Source organism: Orcinus orca, chromosome 18 (assembly GCF_937001465.1).
Source record: "Orcinus orca chromosome 18, mOrcOrc1.1, whole genome shotgun sequence".
Taxonomy (NCBI): Eukaryota; Metazoa; Chordata; class Mammalia; order Artiodactyla; family Delphinidae; genus Orcinus; species Orcinus orca.
Window position 1 is genome coordinate 72613565 of NC_064576.1, and position 18781 is coordinate 72632345.

At 42.5% G+C, this 18781-nt stretch overlaps 1 protein-coding gene across 3 annotated transcripts; it reads left to right on the forward strand.

Moving 5' to 3' along the window:
* The first annotated feature begins 251 nt into the window (after window positions 1-251).
* Window positions 252-16675, forward strand: SLC46A3 (solute carrier family 46 member 3). Of its 3 annotated transcripts, XM_004281759.4 has the most exons (6): window positions 258-637; window positions 1094-1307; window positions 6643-7513; window positions 8976-9059; window positions 13228-13384; window positions 15406-16675. In XM_004281759.4, the coding sequence occupies exons 2-6, from the start codon at window positions 1119-1121 to the stop codon at window positions 15488-15490; spliced, it is 1386 nt and encodes a 461-aa protein (XP_004281807.1). In that variant the 5' UTR covers window positions 258-637; window positions 1094-1118; the 3' UTR covers window positions 15491-16675. The 3 variants fall into 3 exon arrangements, with proteins under 3 accessions (XP_033265239.1, XP_004281807.1, XP_033265240.1); XM_033409348.2 differs by lacking the exon at window positions 8976-9059 and having other exon boundaries at window positions 252-637; XM_033409349.2 differs by lacking the exons at window positions 258-637; window positions 1094-1307 and adding an exon at window positions 1325-2432.
* Window positions 16676-18781: the final 2106 nt, after the last annotated feature.

Below are 18781 nucleotides of genomic sequence, written 5' to 3' on the forward strand. Positions count from 1 at the left end.
CTCTCTAACCTCAGAGTCCTTGCACGAACCCCGGGGCTGCCGGCTGCGGCGGCCCCACTGGGGCCTCCGGGGGCGGGCGCTCGGGAGCGACGTCGGAGCGGACCAATCCCCGCGGGGGTGCCGGCCAAGGGGCCCAGTCGCAGGAAAGCAGGACAGCGACCGCCCAGGCGGCGGGGGACCAGCACCCGCGAGGCCCGTCTCCTGGGCCGGAGGCGATGCTCTGCTGGCGCAGCTGAGTCATAGCGAGCGCAGGCCGGGCCGCGGACCCAGCGACAGCCCGCCGACGGGTCAGGGAGCAGCTGCCCGGCGCGCGGGCCCCGCGGGAGCTCGCCGGGCGGAGCCCGCAGGGCCACTCAGGAGCTGAGCGAGGGCTGCGCGGTGAACTGTCACCGTTGTCACTCTGGACGCGGAAGTGCCCTCTCCTGTTTTGCTTTAAAATCAGGCTTGTGGTCTCCCGACCTGTGCATCTGGTCGAATTCAGCGGCAATTCCCCTTCCCATCCCAGCGCGGCGGCGCAGACCCAGCCTCCGTGCGCACTTGCTGCCCAGGAGCCCCTGAAAAGAGACAGCCCCCGAGACTCCGGCCCCGAAAACGGTCAGACCCGCGCCTAGATCGGCAGGAAGACTGTGACCGTGGGGTGAGTTAAAACAACATAAACAAACCCTTACGATTGGAAGCTGCTTTTTAAAGGCCCCCTTCCTGTCCGCTGTTCACAAGCAGCAAAATCAATAATAAACAATTACGTAATTGTCTCGTCCCCAGAGCAACCTCACTGTTTCCCTTATGAAAACCAGCTGGCAGTATTCAGTGTGGGAATTGTAGTGTGACCACTGGATAGCCAAAGTGGTAGACAGCTTATTAAGACTATCTTAAAGAATCATCTCAAGGGCGGGTTGAGTCCTTAAAGGTCCAGCTCTTAAAAATGGTAAGTATGACAGTCTGAGGTTGTTGTTGTCTTAGGAAGTGCTTACTGCTTTCTGTTCCCTAGTTTGCTTGTTTACTCCACAAAGTTCCCCCAACTTCCCCATCATTGAAAATCTAGCCTCTCAGATAAGAGTGCAACTGATTACCTCTCTCCTTTTCTTCTTAATAGAATTTCAGCTACCTACCCAAGCAAGATGAAGATTCCATTTGTGGAACCTGCCATCTGCTTTAGTGTATTTGCTATGACTTTGACTGCTCCACTGACAACACAATACGTGTACAGGAGAATATGGGAGGAAACAGGCAACTACAGCATTGCACCCGATAGCAATGCTTCTGAGTGTGCAAAAAACAAAAGCAGCCCAATTTTCACATTCCAGGAGGTAAGAAATTAAAATATTCCTAACATGTATTAAAAAGGGACTGTGCAACAGGATTTTAAAGGAAAGAGGATCCTGCACTCCTCATACATTGATCTCTTAAGGGTCACACGAAAACCCCTAAGTCCCAAACCAAAAGCCTTTATTCTCCTTTCTGTCTGAAGCTTCCTGACACCTTTAATCTGCCTCTTCTACTTAAAACCCCCTTCTTCTGTGACACTGGCTCTTCTCCTTTGTCTCAGAAAATGTCAGGGCAGTGTCACCTCCTCCGTGGTTGTCTCCTTTCTTCTTCCCCACGGAAAGCCTGACAGTTGGGACAGGGCAGGCTGGAATGGTACTTGGTGGCCAGGGGTCGGGTGAAGCATGGGTCCTGCCTTTCCCTTGCCCACTTCCTCCCTACCCGCTTCCGCTTCACGGGCATGACCCAGTTTTCAGTGACCCCAGAAAGTGGACCATCCCTGAAGACTGTGGGCCTGGCGCCAGGGTCTGTCATGGGGTGAGGGTGGCATTCGTCATCCATCATTCGGTGTTATCAAATCAGTTTGACCCCCCAGTGCTGAGGAGCATCTGTGTGAGGATATGGGGGGTGGGGAGCACCCACTTGCGCTCTGAGGACACTGAAAATGTTCAGCCAGATACTCCAGAGCCCTTCCTTCCCCAGGTCCAGCCTCCTCCCCCAGGAGGTACGGCGCCAGTCTCCATTCCCTTAGGCAGTCTTTACCAGTCTACCAGTGTCCAAATGCAAAGCAGAGAGAGCATCCAGATTTGGAAATTCCCCCCCGCCACCGCCCGCCATGCCTGAAAAACAACCACACTTGTAAACTTTGAACTCTTCCCCTTGGGAATATTTTATGATGGCAAAAGAGTGGTGCTGCTTCCCCAGTCAAAAGATGAAAAGAGTCTAAGGGACTCTGAGTCATCTGCACCCATGGAGAAAAGAACAGATTATTTCTGAACAGCCATGCAGATATCAAGGTTCTGGCCTAGAGTGAGGTCATAAAAACAGAAGGGCCAACAAGGGGCTCTCCTCTTGGTTTTGTCTCCCTTTAAGAATGTTTCCTGTTACATGTATATATCTCCAGGGAGTAAGAAGGTTCCAGAGGTTCATCAGTTTCTCCATTTCATACGGTTGAGTTCCTTCACCAGCCCCCTGGGAGCAGTGGGAGGGACAGAGGAGAGGACTTGAGTGTCTGGAAAGGTCGGCTGTCCTCACCCTCTAGAGTGACGGGAGACGGGCCTTGGTCCAGCTGCTTTGGTGACCTCTGTGACTGTGCAGGTGATGAGTATTGGCCCCGCTCCCTGCCTAACCCAGCTGCTGAAAGCCCCCCACTGCCCAGAGCAGGGGTCTCATTTTGAAGATTTCTGCCAAATTTTTTGATCGATTGACTGCTGTTTCACTGGATTAATGTTCAAGAGAACATACCGCCCTAGATCCTTGCCTTACAGTCGGTGCGCTAGAGCTACAGGTGCTTCTTCTAAGATTGGGGAACCAGAAACCATCCCACCCACAACTGGGACAGGGCATGGCGACCCACTCACCACTCGCTCCTTAGGACAGAGGAACACCTCCTTCTGACCCCTTCCCTGGATCCTGTCCCTGCTCAGCTTCTCAGAGAATATTCTGCCCCCTTTAAATCCGAGAACAAATGTTCCCTGTTCTGTGAGCTTCCACTTAGAGATCTGTGGACTGTTCTTGTAACCCTAAAAATAAGAGATGTCATAGTACAGGGTCAGCCCCTGATAAAATAAATAAATGATTTTTTCAGCTCAGATTTTTCTCAGATCTCTCCCAAAAGATCAGTTGTGTGTAAGAATACAATGTGTTGAACCTCTGTTACGCTGTTTTTATTTAACCTTCCCACGTAACAAATATACACACTTACATACGTATTGGTATGCAAGACAGTGTCATGAATTTCAGGGTACAAATATAAGAATAATCGGAGCGATTTCACTTATATTTAACATTTTGAAAGTCTATTTGGATGCAAGTCATATTTTTCAATCTATCTGGGGTTAAGGTATATATAACATATATATTCATATGGCTATGGATCTAACCTATCTTTCAAATCTTCAAGTTTTCTGAGCCCTGTGACTGTAAGTACAACTACATACTTCTCTTGGGCGATGAGATTAATCTCTAAAAGGCCTCTTAACAAAGTGGCAAGGCTGTGGAAGGAAACTCTTGGCAAAGGGCAGAGAGTAGGGAATTCTGGGATGTCTATTGACTTTTGTGGAGGAAGGAATTTTTAAGCCCCTTACTGCCCTCTCCTTCCCTTGTAAATGATTGGTTTTGAATTGTTACACCGGCCACTGTGGCCTGTTCTCTTCAGGCAGCTTTCAAGATAGGGACTCTGCCGCTGGAGGGGACAACTTCGGGTCACCCAACAGATCACGAAGTTGTTCTCGCTCAGGAATTTATTTATAAACCTTTTAATAACACAATCCCTGGTTACCAGCAGGTAAGGAATACCTTCTGCTCAACTGGGATTAATATATGCATTTTAGCCTATGAAATTGTGCCTTCCTTAAAATTGATAGCACTTTCCTTAGTTTATCCCCGTCTCAGTACCTTGTCATTCTGTTCAATCTTGTATAGGAAATAGCTTTTTTTTTTTACTCTGATTTCTCCCATCTACCCTACTATAACACATAACACAAAATTCTCCAGAGTTTATAATGTTCAAACACAATTTCTTCTGTCTCAACATTGATTTATGGTTGAAATATGCTTTGAGTTTGTTAAGATCTGAATTTCACAACATGGTTTGCAGATGAGGTGAGTAGTCTGTGTAACAGACTGGGTTGGGATGACAGTAGGAAAAAAGGAGGGGACAGGACTTAGGCGGAGACGTGGAAATGGGAGGAGGAACCCCAGACTGGAACATCTTGCTGAGGAGTTGATTAAACGATAACTTTCATTTATTTGTTTATTCAATAAATATTTACTTGATGGCTTCTGTATCTGTAGGAGATACAAAGATGTGCTCAAAAGATCTAACCTAGTAAAAATGAAACAGCACTGACTGTATGAGGGCCCTGTGTGGAGCACCTTATATTGACTTTAATTTTAAGTCTCCTGACAGCCTGCAAGATTGGGACTGTTGACATTCCCTCTGGTCAGATGAAGAAGCTACAGAGACAAGTCATTTGGTCAGGATCACACAGAGCATGCAAGCTACAGAGGCCTATTTTACTTGATGGTTTGTTCAGTTAATCAATCTGTCTATTGAGTGCCTACCCTCCCTGGAAGCGCTGTTCTTGGAGCTGGTGATACTATGGTGAAGAGGACAAGGTTTCACCCCAGCCGGGAGCTTAGATTGTAGGAGGGAAGTCACACAATGCACAGATCGAATAAAATATAATTTCCTGTCAAGGAGCCGGTGAGTCTCTAAGGAGAAGAACAACAAGGATAAGGGGCTGGAGCGCTGGGCGGGATTAGTGGGGTTGCTTTGGACTGAGTGATGGTCAGGGAAGGCCCTTCTGAGGAAGTGGTTTTGAACTGAGGAAGTGAGCTGTGCAACGATCAGGCAGAGGGAACAGCAAGTAGCATGGAGGTTTGTGGAATGGCTTGTCGGCCGAGAGGCGTGAGGAAGGGGAGATGAATCAGAGGCTCCGTGACGTGGGGTCGCCCCTCGCCGTGGCAAGGAGTTTGCATTTATTCCAGTGTAAGGAAAGCCACTGGGGGGTTGACAGAGGAGTGACACAAGCTGATGTGTGTTTTTAAAGACCACTCAAACTGTGGTGTACAGAACTGACTGTATTTGAATCCAGATTCCTCTGACTCCAGAGCTCAAGCTCTTAATCAATACACAAAAAAATACAGCTGGGAAATGATAACTGTTCTATGAGAAGTTTCAGAAAAAGGAGTGATGACCCCTGTTTGAGAATTTCAGGGAAATCTAAGTGGGACCTGACTGTGGACTGTGCCTGGAGCATAGACCGTATCTGGGGGGAGAGTGGGGATAACGCTAAAGATGAGATCAGGCCACGTCTCGGGGGCCTTAAATACCAGGCTAAGGAGTGCGGACTTTCCCAGGCAGTGGGGAGACACTGCAGCTTCTGAGCAGGTGAGAGACATGCCGATAGTATGCTGTGGTGCTATGCAACATGTGCCCAGCAGTAGTGTCTGTGATCTGCAAAGTGGTAAGATTGACATTATATTCTGAATTGAATGAAGAGACCAGTTAGATGCCAGGGTGGTCCAGGTGAAAACCAATGGGAGTTGTCATCCAAGTGGCAACTGTGGGACCATCAAGAAGGTAAAGTGAGCAACTTTAGCGGGACAGGATAGATTGTGTTGGGGGGCATGGACGAAGGGAAAGGCTAGAAGCAAAGATGACTGAAGTTTGGGGTTTGAGTGACCAGAACATCTCCTGGCAACATGGAATGGCTTGAATTATATAAATATATAAAAATAAAAAAGGCTCACTATTTTAAAAAGCCATTAATTCAGTATCTGATATTTCTGTGGTTAATCATAGTTTTGTGGTTTTTAGGGTGCTTTCTAAATATTACATGAATAAATCTTTTTTAAAATGAGTTTAGTAATCTCCATTATAGAAACGGCACATATCCTTTAATATAAAGTTTGGAAAATACAGAAAAGTGGTGAGAAGAAAATGCTTTTAAATCACCCCAAGTTCTTCCCATCATATACGTAGTGTCACGATTGTTACATCTGCCAATCCACGTGTACGCAGTTGTTTTGGGCCTCAGGAAAGTTGAGTTTAGCTCACTCCTTAGTTCATGGCATGCTACCATCTTTAGTCAATACAAAGCTCCTCTTCGAGTTTTATCTTAATTTTTAGTAAATAAAGGAATATTTGTGGAGACACGTGAAAAGGACAACTGAGCTCTATCTAAATAAAGGCCTATCAGATACGATGTTTACATGTGATATTCATTCCCCTTTAGACAGAAAGGTGTATCATGGGAAAGGGTACCGTTCTTGCTTTAGAACAGTGGTCATGATCTCTTGGTGCTAACTGTTCACAGAAGAAGGAGAAGTCATTACATAACCAGTCCCTGAGGCCTTGGGTTCTGCGGATCCTCTATGTAAGTCAGACATACACCAATACACACACTTCTATTTTTATGGATTAATGTCTCCACTGTGGTACCTGAATATTGTGACTGAGCATTGATGATTGTATCACCTCTTGATATTTGCCTTGTGAACTGGATGAAGATTTAAGCTATATCAAACCCATGCACTAGAGATTCCCCATCCCTGACCTACTGGCAATATCAAGAAAAAGTATGTACCAGGGTATTTTTAGGCATATTGTATAAGCCTCTGTAAACACTTTGTCTTCTTTTTATTTATTTGCAGGAAGTTCAGAAAAAAGTGTCTCTTTTTAATCTGCAGATGGACATAAGTGGGTTAATTCCTGGTCTCGTGTCTACATTCATGCTTCTGTCTCATAGTGACCACGGAGGACGAAAATTCCCTTTGATTTTGTCTTCTGTTGGTGCTCTTGCAAACAGTGCTTGGCTCTGTTTGCTTTCCTATTTTGCCTTTCCAATCCAGCTTTTGATTGCATCTACCTTTTTGGTTGCACTTTGTGGCAATTACACCACACTTCTGGGAGCCTCTTTTGCCTACATAGTTGATCAATGTAAAGAAAAGAAACAAAGAACAATTCGAATAGCTATAATTGACTTCCTGCTTGGAATTGTCACTGGATTAACAGGACTGTCTTCTGGCTATTTTATTAGAGAACTAGGTTTTGTGTGGTCGTTTTTAATTGCTACTATGGCTCTTACTGTTAACTTGATTTATATTTTATTCTTTCTTGAGGATTCGATGAAAGAGCCTTCATCTCAGAATGTTTCTGTATCATGGACTGAAGGCTTTAAAAACTTATTTTACCAAACTTACATGCTTTTTAAAAATAATTCTGGTGAGCAACGATCTTTGCTCTGTTTGTTGCTTTTTTCAATGATCACTTATTTTTTCGTGACAGCTGGCATTTCCCCCATTTTTATCCTTTATGAATTGGATTCACCGCTCTGCTGGGATGAAGTTTTAATAGGTTATGGATCAGCGTTGGGTAGTGTCTCTTTTTTCAGCAGTTTCCTAGGAATATGGCTTTTTTCTTATTGTATGGAAGATATTCACATGGCCTTCATTGGAATTTTTACCACCATGGTAGGAATGGCTATGACTGCTTTTGCCAGAACAACATTGATGATGTTTTTAGGTAAGTTACAAATGTAGCCTAGAACTGTGTATTGATGTTTACATAAAATGAATTTAGTCTGTTGGGTGAGAAACTTTAATATAAAATTCTCTATTTAATGCATTTTAGTTCAAGTAAAGGTAATTTGTTTAAAGCTAGCTTTCCAGAAGCTGAAAACCAACTGACTTTAAAGAAAAAAAAAAAAGTTGAATAACCACAATTTTCCAAATTTGCACATTTGCCAAAAAATTGTTTTGAGGAACATCCTTCTTGTGAATCAGTCCTTCAAAATAGCATTCACCAACTTGAATATTTCTTAAAATGATGCTAAGAAGGCTACAATTTTAAGACAAGTGTCTAAAGTATACTCAAAAGATACATTAAAAAAATTCATTGAATATATTCAAGAAGATTTTGCAAATTGATCTTTCAGCAAATTGGTCATTTCATGAGTTGGCTTTTGAGGAATCACTTTCTGGCAAATAGGACTGCTTCCTTAACTAGGGCTTGAGTGAGATACTGTGTTTGAAAGGGTTAAAGGATCTGTTAAAGTGGGACCTCAAGAAAGATCCAATTTAGTCTTTTTCTACAAAGGCAGTGTTAACCTCTTGCTACCTTGCAGGGAAGCAGAGTGACCAAACAGACTTGGGCTTAATTTCCATCTACAGCACTAGGTGACCTTGGGCAAGTTACTGAACTACTCTGAGCCCTTGTTTTTTCATCTATAAAATGGGCATAGTGGTACCTAAGTCAGAGGGTTATAACGAATATTAGAAGAGATAACTGTAAACCACTTAGCGCAATGCCAAGGGTTCAGTAAATGCCAGTTCTCCCTCCCTGTTTCCCTTGGAGTTGCCAACTCCAAGTAAGTTAATATATGTGAAAACATGATGAAAACATAAAGTGGTCTGCAAATGTAATATCTTACCATTTTGTCATATAACTAAAAATGCTACTATTAAGGGTCATAATTTAAGAGCAGAGGCAACTTGTGTTCGTGAAATTATTCACCCACAAAGATGAAGCAGCAAGAAGAAACCAATTTACCAATAAGTAGATCAATATAATAAAAGAATTTTAACGATGAGAATGCCAAGTCTGAAAGAGCAAAAACAGAAAACAAAAAATTTATTAACAGTCGCAACCTGCTAAACATGACGTTACTCTAATAACTAGGGAAACAGATCCATTTCAAGTGGCAGATTATATAGATCTGGACCTGTAACTTCCATGAACTCTTGTTCTCTGCACTAGAATAAGAATTTAAGAGTAAACTTAAACTTGAGAGTAATCTTAAACTGACCTGTCTATAGTCTATCTTGATTCATTAAACAGAATTCTACCATTAATTAATTCAGCCGTTAGATGCAATGAGTTAAGATGCTTATAGAAAATGAAGTACTTAGAGATTAAGTGTTCCGCCTTTAAAATGGACCCTTAGTTTTCTGATTCAGCCAGTAATTTCCGACTATTCCTCTCACAGTCAGGCTGCCATTCCTTTTCACTGTTGTGCCATTCTCTGTTCTACGGTCCATGATATCAAAAGTGGTTCGTTCTACTGAACAAGGTGAGTTTAATTTGCTTAAGGAACAGAATGAATCTGTGATCTGTACCAACTCATATCTGTGTACAATCAGTGTTTGATTCTTCAGGATATTCCACAACCCTTTTTCTGCACAGAACTCCTTTGGAATTGGTAAGGGCTGTGTTAGGAGAGCTTATATTCAAGCAGGGGAGCCCCTGCCCGGGGCCTGGTGCTTTCGAGGGCTTTCTCTGGAGCTGCCCCGCCCCAAGGGGAGAGGAGACCTCAGGGCCAGGTGATATGCCCCCTGGGAGCCCACAACACTCCCCCCTTCTAGGCTACGCTCTGGGTACGTGTATGTGGGTCCCCATAACTCCCAGCTGAACAGCTCATATCCAGTGAATGCCTTGATGGTCCTCTTTCTCAGACCTGTTCTCCTGAGGGTAGACTGTGACCCCACTGTGCTCTCCTGTACACCAAAGGGGTAGCCAAAGGGTGACTCTTTACAGGAGGGTCTGGCCCAAACTTGGAATCGCAGGGCGGGGTGTCTACACCCACGTGTAAATGACCCTTTCTGAGCAGAACAAGAGGTAGAATACGATGTGGGTGGCTGCAGCCTGCAGGCTGGGGACTGGAGGGTGAGGGCCAGCTCTCCCAGGGCTGTCATGTTCCACATGGAACTCTAAAACGTCTGAGAATTCTAAGTTTGTGTCTGACCTCCAAATCATTAGGAAGGTATTTTCTCAGAGTAGGGAGACAGAACATACCTTAGTTAACAGTCTGTTAGTCAAAATTATAACTTTTTTTTTTTTGGCTGCGCCACACGTCTTACGAGATCTCAGTTCCCCGACCAGGGATTGAACCCAGGCCACGTCAGTGAAGGCCCAGAATCCTAACCACTAGGCCACTAGGGAACTCCCAGAATTATAACTTTTAAATACTTAGAACTTGTAGGCCTCTAATTGTATTCTTACGCTGGATCCCCCAAATGTCAGAGCTGGGCCTGAGTCAGAGTCCTAGAAAAAAACAGCATCCCACTCAGCTGATTCAATCAAGAGACTTCAGGGAAGGGCAGCACAGAGGAGAGGACGGCCCAAGGAGGGAGGGAGCAGAGAAGAAACTGCATAGCCTTCTCCTCCTGGACCCCACTGACCAAGTCCAAGGAAGTCCAAGTCATAATATCTGTGGGGTCAGCCTCCCGAGCACAGAGCAGGGCACAGAGGATCCAACAGCTGAAGGGGAGGACAGAGAATGACCAGTACAGAAGGAAAACAGAAATTAAATCTCTAGTTAGGACTGGGTACTTGTTAGATACTAGGCGTATGTGGTTGACCTCCTTTTGCTTTGATCATATGAATATGATGAGACCTTGGAGCTTTCTTTTGTTCCATGTCTTAGACTGGTGCAAATGTTCGTATCAAGTGTTTATGAATAATTCATAATTATGCTATTGTACTTACGGCCCTTTAGTCAGCGCTGGAGAAGACTGCGTAATTCAATAAGGTTGAGGATACATTTCTTGATTCTTTTCCACTCACAAGATGTAGCACATATTCACACAGCTGTTTATAGATTGTGTGATGAGGATTAATTGGAAAACCACTTAGGAATATTAAAACTACAGTATGTAAAAACCTACCTGCTTCCTTGAATTATGCAATGGTTTCTTAGATACGACACCAAAAGCACAACAAAAAAAGAAAAAATAGATAAATTAGACTTTATCAAAATTAAAAACTTTTATGCTTCAAAGGACACCATCAAGAAAGTGAAAAGACAGCCCACTGAATGGGGCTGTTTGCAAATTATACGTCTGATATAATTTGCAAATTATACGTCTGATAAGGAACTTGTATCCAAAATATATAAAAACTATTAAAACTCAGCAATAACAAGAAAATCCAATTAAAACATGGGCAAAGGATTTGAACTGACATCTCCCCAAAGATGTCCAAATGGCCAACAGACACATGAAAAAGTGCTCAACATCATTAGCCATCAGGGAAATGCAAATCAAAACCACAGTGAGACCCACCAGGATGGCCAAGATGAAAAAGCCCATAAGAAGTGTTGGCGAGGATGTGGAGAAACTGGAGCCCTCATACGCTGCTGTGGGAGTGTAAAATGGTGCAGCCGTCTTACAAAACAGTTTGGTAGCTCCTCAGAAAGTTAAACAGAGTTACCTTATGACTCAGCAATTCCACTCCTAGGTATATACCAAAGAGAAATGAAAACACATGTCCACACAAAATCTTGTACACACACGTTCACAGCAGCATTATCTGTAACAGTCAAGAAGCATAAACAATGCAAATGTCCATGAACTGATGAATAAACAAAATGAGGTGTGTCTGTCCAACGGAATATAATTTCGCACTAAAAAGAAATGAAGTAATCATAAGTTGTGCTGCTCAGGGAAGTTCAGCAACAAGCTAGAGCTACTTCATTAGATGGTTGTTTGTCAGAACACAGCACGGCCTGACCGAGTTCCCAACAAGAAAGGACTCAAGCGGCTGCATAATAGGATTAGCACCATACCACCCGTCCCCGGCTGTAGCAAGGGATCAGAAATAAAATGAAACAATAACGTAGATACATAACTAGGAGAACTTCTTTCCAATTAAACTAACTTCCTGTACTGTCATAAATCATAGAGGCAGTAAGTCCATATGCTGCTTGATGACTGGTAATTGCCCTTGAATGAAGCTTTTATTCATTCATTTGACAAATATATATTAAATGTCTACCAGGTGCCAGCACAGCTACGCCCTGGGGACACAGCAGTGAAAAAAGCATATGTGCCCTTGACATTGACAGAACTTTCATTTTGGTCAAAAGAAGACATATCTCTGATAACCCAGCATTCTGCATAGAGATGTTTGTTTTATGAACATGTGTCCCGTTGTTCAGTGAAGACTGAAGCAATGTATGAGAATATGTATAATAAAGTGAAAGTTTAAATAGATAAAAATCAATACACAGTCTAAAAGATCAAGACCATGGGGAAAGTTAAAGTCTAGACATGTAAACTATAACCAAGCTAGATCCTCAAGCTTGCCCTTTTCCTTCCTATCAGTCCAATCAAACACAATTATTTATAGGATTTGCACTGTCTGTAAGAAAAATATATTACAATTTGTCATGGAAAAGTAAACTTGGCAAAGTAGGGAACAAGCAATGGTTTAAGAGTCTGCAGAAACTATGTAGGAACTTATGCCACGGAAGCCACAGAGAGCTGAGAACAGCCACAATTGTAGTGATGCAGAATTTGACAAAGAGGAAAAAAAGCACATCAAGATGACCAGCTGTCTTTCAGAAGTTTCACTCTTCAGTCAGTATGGTCTTGGATTCCAGACTAAATTCAAAACTTGTAGAATAATGACCATTTCTCTGATTGTGAGCTTGGGCCGACCATGCAGCCATTTCAGGCTTCTTAAGCAATGCTCCATGGCCTGCCCTTTCCCACACTCGGCATGTGGCAAGCGGGAAGGACAGCAGAGTCCCCTCAGAGGGGAGCCAGTTGTAAGCACGTAAGACAGAAAAATACACGTTTTAAAGAATCACTCAATGTCAGACTGTGGCATAACCTTCACTAGAGCACCGGGCACTTATGTAGTTACTTGATGAGTCACACAGGAATCTCGTGTGACTGAACTTTTTGTTACTCTGGAGGAAGAGATCAAATTCAAATTGCAGAATGTATGGTAAGAAGATTATCTCTCTGCCTTGCCTGTCACTCTTGCCAGATCTGACTTGACCTTTCAGAGGGCCGGTGGGTGGGACGTTGCTTGCCTGGGAGCCATCCTGCCCCTGCAGGTGTGTCCCAGATTAGCGCAGGGACTGAGAGTGGAAGGTGGCACCTCGAACCTCAGGGGCAGGTGGGGCTGCGTCTTAGGCTGTAGCAGGGACGGGAGATGCGGCAGATTCCACACGCCTCAGCTTCCAGTGCCTTTTAGCTTTGCCGCACGGACCCTGGAAGTACTGATTCCAGCTCCTCTAACACCAGGTCCAGGGAGAACTCCTGAGCTCCGTTTCTTCACCCACAAAACGGGTGACTGCCTTCTCAGGGATTTTGAGGGAGTAGCTTTCCTTCACCAAGCAGTGCCCCCAGGGCTGCACTTTTCACTGAGTAGCCATTTTCTGCATTATTTTTGTTTGTTGTTTTGTAACTCAGCCTTTTCTCTCTCTCCCTCCACACCCTGACCCCAAACAGGCACCATGTTTGCTTGTCTCGCTTTCTTAGAAACACTTGGCGGAATCACTGCAGTTTCTACTTTCAACGGAATTTATTCAGCCACTGTTGCTTGGTACAAAGGCTTCGTCTTTCTGCTCTCCGCTGTTTTATTACTAATTCCAGCCATCAGTCTATGGTATGTCATTACTTTTTATCCTTTTATCAAAGGATAGATGGATTGAATTCCCTGACCTCACCAGTGCAATTACATAGATCTGTTGAAGTTTTGCCTTGGAGTGTACTTTTCTCAAGAACTTTTAGACATGAAGACATCTGTCAATAATTTTGGAGACTTAGAAAGAAAGAGACAGTGGTGTGGCCAACCAGGACTAAGAGAAAGAAACACTGGGTTAGACAGACACTCTGAGAAGTTACCCCCTTATCTTTAAATATGAACAACTGATGAATTTAGTGTCTAAGAATATGTATGTATTATCAGTACATATATATTCATATGTATATTCAATACACATATATTCTATGAATATGTATATACATATATATACATTCAGACAATGACTTCCTACAGTATAATATCCCCTGAAGGTCAAAGATTACTCTAAGAAGATATACTTTAATACAGATCCTTGGGTAAATGACAAGAGCAGATAGCATGCACTGGATATTAAGAATTCTCTTTCCCTTACAGAGAGTTGGCTTATTTGGTTTCCTTTTCAAATGTAAATATCCAAGTAAATACAAACTACAAAATTCTATTTGTGAATAGTACATAGACTAAAAAGACCAGAGGCATAAACTTACAAGAAATATGTATTCTCCCTGTCCCTTTCAATGAACAAAATGTGTAAGCCAACTAGATAAGTGGTTGTGAAAACGCACAAGCAAATATATTTGACACATTCTCTGGGGCCCAAGCATTGAGCTAAGAGCTCATTAACCTGCCTCTGCTGGGCTTGCCCATTTCACACGGCTGGGCTGCCGCAGAGCAGGGTGATGGGGATGGGTAGAAGGTGGGGCACAGGGTCTGGCATCTGCCTTCCCCTAAGCACTGTGGGCTGTGGCTGCGAGGGAGGGAGAACAGAATCTATCCACACAGGCTTTAAACTCTGCCATGGCTGTGAACTCCTTAAAGGGCTGGCCTGCGTCTTATTCAGAGTAGGACCTCAGTACATACTGTCTCAGTGGGATGCTGATACCTAGATCTGTGTTAGGTGGACTACAATAGTATTTACAGTTCCTCCGTAACTGGGATGAAAAGCTATTTTTACTAGGTATCTTTTTAAAAGGAGACTACCACCTATTGAATTGGCAAAACTAAAACTCCACGCTTTGCTAGTGAGCACGTGATGAGACCATCAACCTTATACTTTGCTGGGAGTAGTGTTATTCGGCATTATCATTCTTGGAAAGCAATTCATGAACATGTATCAAAAGCTTCCCCAAAAAATTCATGGTATTTGAACCAGTGATCCCATTTAGAATCCTATCCTGAGGAAATGATCAGAAATGTCAAAAATTTATATATAAACAAGTTCATTATGGCAAAAAATATTTTAATGACCAAAATGGCCAATAACAGGAAATGGTTAAGTAAAGGATGGTGCATCCGTACCATGAACGATGACTTAGTAAGAACTGTATTACATGGGAAGTAGAATAATGGGTCATGTTAATTTTATTCTTCATATATTTATAAATACTCTGTTATGAACACATATAACTTCTATAATTGGAAAAATCAGTGCAGAGAGATTAAAGGTCATTGTGCTTTTAATAATGCATCTAGTGTAAATGTAGTTGGTCTTCTGAGATTTTTTTTTAATCTGTTCAATATTTTTAAAATTAAAATTGCAGGTTATTTTCATTATTTCCTGATGTCTTCTATCCTAGCTTCAGTTATAGGTATTAAACATGAACTTCAGTAATAGCTTTAGTTACAACTATTTTATGTGGACTATGTGGTGGAGACAATGGGACAGATGGACATTTTAGGGATCTGGAAGGGGAAGAACTCATGTAGATTTTTTTAATTTTTATTTTCAGAAAGCTATGCATAACAAGCCTGTTAGATTCAAAATACCAGTATCCTCCTTCTTTGTGTAATTTATTAAAAGCCATGTAACCAGGGAAAAGATGGAATACAGATTATTTATTATTTATGTATTGCCTTAATCGATGTCTTATTTGCTTTGGCAGTGCTGTCAAGTGCATCAGCAGGAATGCGGGAAGCTATGTCCTTCTTATACAAGAAGAATCCAGCGAAGACACTTCAGACAGATGATTAATTGTGAATAAAAAAAATCCAAATGCTCATATCATATACTCTTGACTTCTGAAGGATATAAACTAGCTCCACAATCAGTACTTCATGAATAATCAATGCTGCAAGTCCTTTCTTCTAAACTAAACAGTCAGAAATAGTTGCTGCTCTAGCTTCTTACAGCACCGTGCACTTTGAGCACTTTATGAAGACCACGTGACATATTCCCAGTAGATAAAAGAACAAATCTCAAGACACCTCCCACTTTGGGATTTACCAAAGAAACTGAAACTTATCGGTATAAAATGGGACTAAGAAATCTGATACAATCAAAAGCAATAATCTCCCTGATATCCTCCAGTCTCTCACATTAAGACCAAGAAGAACTCTTTGTCTGACTCAGTTTCTTCATCTGCAAAATGACTTTTTGACCCCTCTCAAAGATTTTGAAGGCATAACTGTTGAAAATTATGATGTCAGTCGCTTATAGAAGAATGACAGAAGTTTCAAGTATTCATAATATAATTTTTTCTACTTGGGTAATGCTTTGTTTTTTAGAGCCCATCAAGGTGTTAGTGATAGTCAAAGCTCTCAGTAGCTGCAATATCCTTCAAAGGGAAGCACTTTAATGAATACATTTTCACTTTTCCTAATATGTTTCATCAGTGACAGGCATGATAATATTTCCATAAGTAACACAGGGGTGACTGAAAAAAGAGATTACAAATAGTTCCTACAGAAATGTAAAAACTGAGTAAACAGGCAATCATGATGTAAAGTAACTAGTACTTATAGAGTCAATATTCACTCCTTCTTTCTGTCAAAGGGTATCCATCTCTTACTGCCTTATACTCATCCTGGGACCACCATGGTCCCTGAAAACACCGCATCCTCTCCTGCCTCCTGTCTGCACACAAGGTTCCACTGGGCCTTCTTCCCTCCCTACGTTGAAACTTTTAAGTCTCAGCCAAGGCATTGCTTCCGCTTCCTCCGTGTCCCTTCCGAACATTTCTACCCTCCCCTCCTGCCCACCTCCACCCCCCCACCCCCGTCCCTGCAGGGCCCCCACAGCTCTCTGGGTACTGCCATCCAAGCATTTTCCCTTGTCTTGTAATGTTTTTTCCCCTACTTGACAATGAGCACCTTGAGGACAGGGACAATCTTTGATTCCTCATTATATCCACAATAAAATTTGAATTAAATGAACACAGAGTTTTGTTTTCACTTGTAAAAATCATTTAAAGCTATATATTTAATGCATTATGAGAGTAACCACTGATACCATGCCATAGTCATTAAGCCAGCCTTGCAAATAAATTGAAAAATATGTAGCCCATATGCATTTATATTTTATGGTATTTTCACAGGTCCTTCAATATCTCCCATTTTCTAAGTTTCCATATATAATAACACAAATGTCTTGAAGTACACCTAGCTGATTAACTCCTTTGTAATCTCTTGAAAGTAGGTAGTCTTCTGTTTCATAACATTGTTTACGGCTTTTTCCTGTAAGGTAATCAATGATTGCTTGACCAGCAAATAGCACTCACAATTTAAAAGACTGGAAATTCTTTTTTCCAAGACCATTCCCTTCAGGTTTAGCTAATGTCTTCTGGGCTATTCTCAGATTGACTGACGGATTGATTTTTGTTTTACTTCCTGTACAATGCTCTTCCCAGAACAAAATAAAAAGTACTTTATGGTTTACAAAATGCTATGTCAAGTTATTTTACCCTCTTAATAACCCTGCAAAGCAGATCTTCCTTTTTTCCATTTTATGGACAAGGAAGGCAAGTCTCAGGCTTCACCTGACCATGGTTATTCAGCTACCACTAAGCAACAGGATTACACAGAGATGGATTTGGCACTGCTGAGGTTCTTCACAGAAGGGTGTGACAGATTATAAATCCAATATTGAGAATTGTATCAAGAAGAGTATAAAGTGCCCCCCCAAACACATAAGCACTACCATTACCCAACTAACTGCCCATAAGATTGACTTTTTTGAGGTTAGATAAGGTCTATAACAAAGTCCCTTCCAGCTCAACCTTCCCTGATTTTACACATTCCACCTGAAGTGAAGAGAACACACATGGGAATGTTTAATACAGTGGGAGGATTAACAGATAGTTTCTCAGTCGAGCAAAGACCATTTGAGATGCAGTAAGTGTATAAGGGGACTGGACTGGGGTAGCCCAGGGTAAGAACACAGCATGAATCGGCTTAGCCATCTCCAAAGAGTCTGTCCTAAGAGATAATTAGTAAATGGGATGCCAGGAGCCTAGAGAAGCATGCAAGCTGATGGGGGTATTTAGCCAAGACATGGGGTGGCAGGGGTGGAGGGGAAGCTATTATCTAACCTCCTGTAATGTGACCTGATTACCTAACTATCTGAACAAAGAATATTAATGGATGACTTGTTTTTATGGCATCTATATAAAGAGGAACCAAAAGGAAAAACATGTTCCTTTCATCTAGGACTGTACAAGGGCGGTTAGGTATACCATATCTAACAGAAATAAATATTTTCATCACTCGGGAGGGTGTATTTCCGTTTCTATGAGGCTGGACTATTCAGTAGGATCCTCCATAGCCTGTACTGCACAACACAAGAAACCCCTTTTCTCCACTCCTATGCTCACTAAATAATCCTCTGGTTACTCACTCAGTATCCAAAAATCTTGCTAATAACAATAAGGTGCCCTAAGTTCAGTCTTTCTTAAAGAAATGTCTGTATATCAGGACCACCTGAGGAATTTTTAAAAAATCTCTGGAGATTCTAATTCACTTGGTCTGGAGTGGGGTCTTAGAATCTATGAAAAAAAAATCTCCCCAGGTGACAGACACACATTCAGATCTGGAAACTACTGCCCTAGATAAGTGCTTCTCATTCCTAAATGCACACTCAGACAATCAGCATGGGCGGGCAGTTAAACAAATACAAATACCAAGCCTTACTTTAGGCCAGTGGTTCTCAGCCTTGGCTGCTGGGCAGAACTGCTGGGGAGTTTTAAACACCGCCAATGCCCAGGTCCCAGCCCAGGCCAACCAAGTCAGAATTGCTGGGAGTGGGAGGCGGACAACAATAGTTTTTCAAATGTTCTCCAGGTGATTCCAGTATGTGGCCAGGGTTGAGAATCACTGCTCTAGATCAGGGGTCAGCAAACTTTTCTGTAAGTGGCCAGAGAGCCAGAACGTAAATATTTTAGGCTTCGTGGGCTACACAGTCTGTCACGGCTACTCACTTACCTGCTGTCGTAGCACAAAGCATCCTAGACCGTGCATAAGCGAACATGCATAGCTGTGCTCCAA

Bases quoted from the DNA above. Each gene is read 5' to 3' on its own strand.
- SLC46A3 (XM_004281759.4), top strand. From the start codon at position 1,119: ATGAAGATTCCATTTGTGGAACCTGCCATCTGCTTTAGTGTATTTGCT. The intron at 7,514-8,975 runs GTAAGTTACAAA...TTCCTCTCACAG, and splicing joins AACATTGATGATGTTTTTAG to TCAGGCTGCCATTCCTTTTC. The intron at 13,385-15,405 runs GTATGTCATTAC...TTGCTTTGGCAG, and splicing joins ATTCCAGCCATCAGTCTATG to TGCTGTCAAGTGCATCAGCA.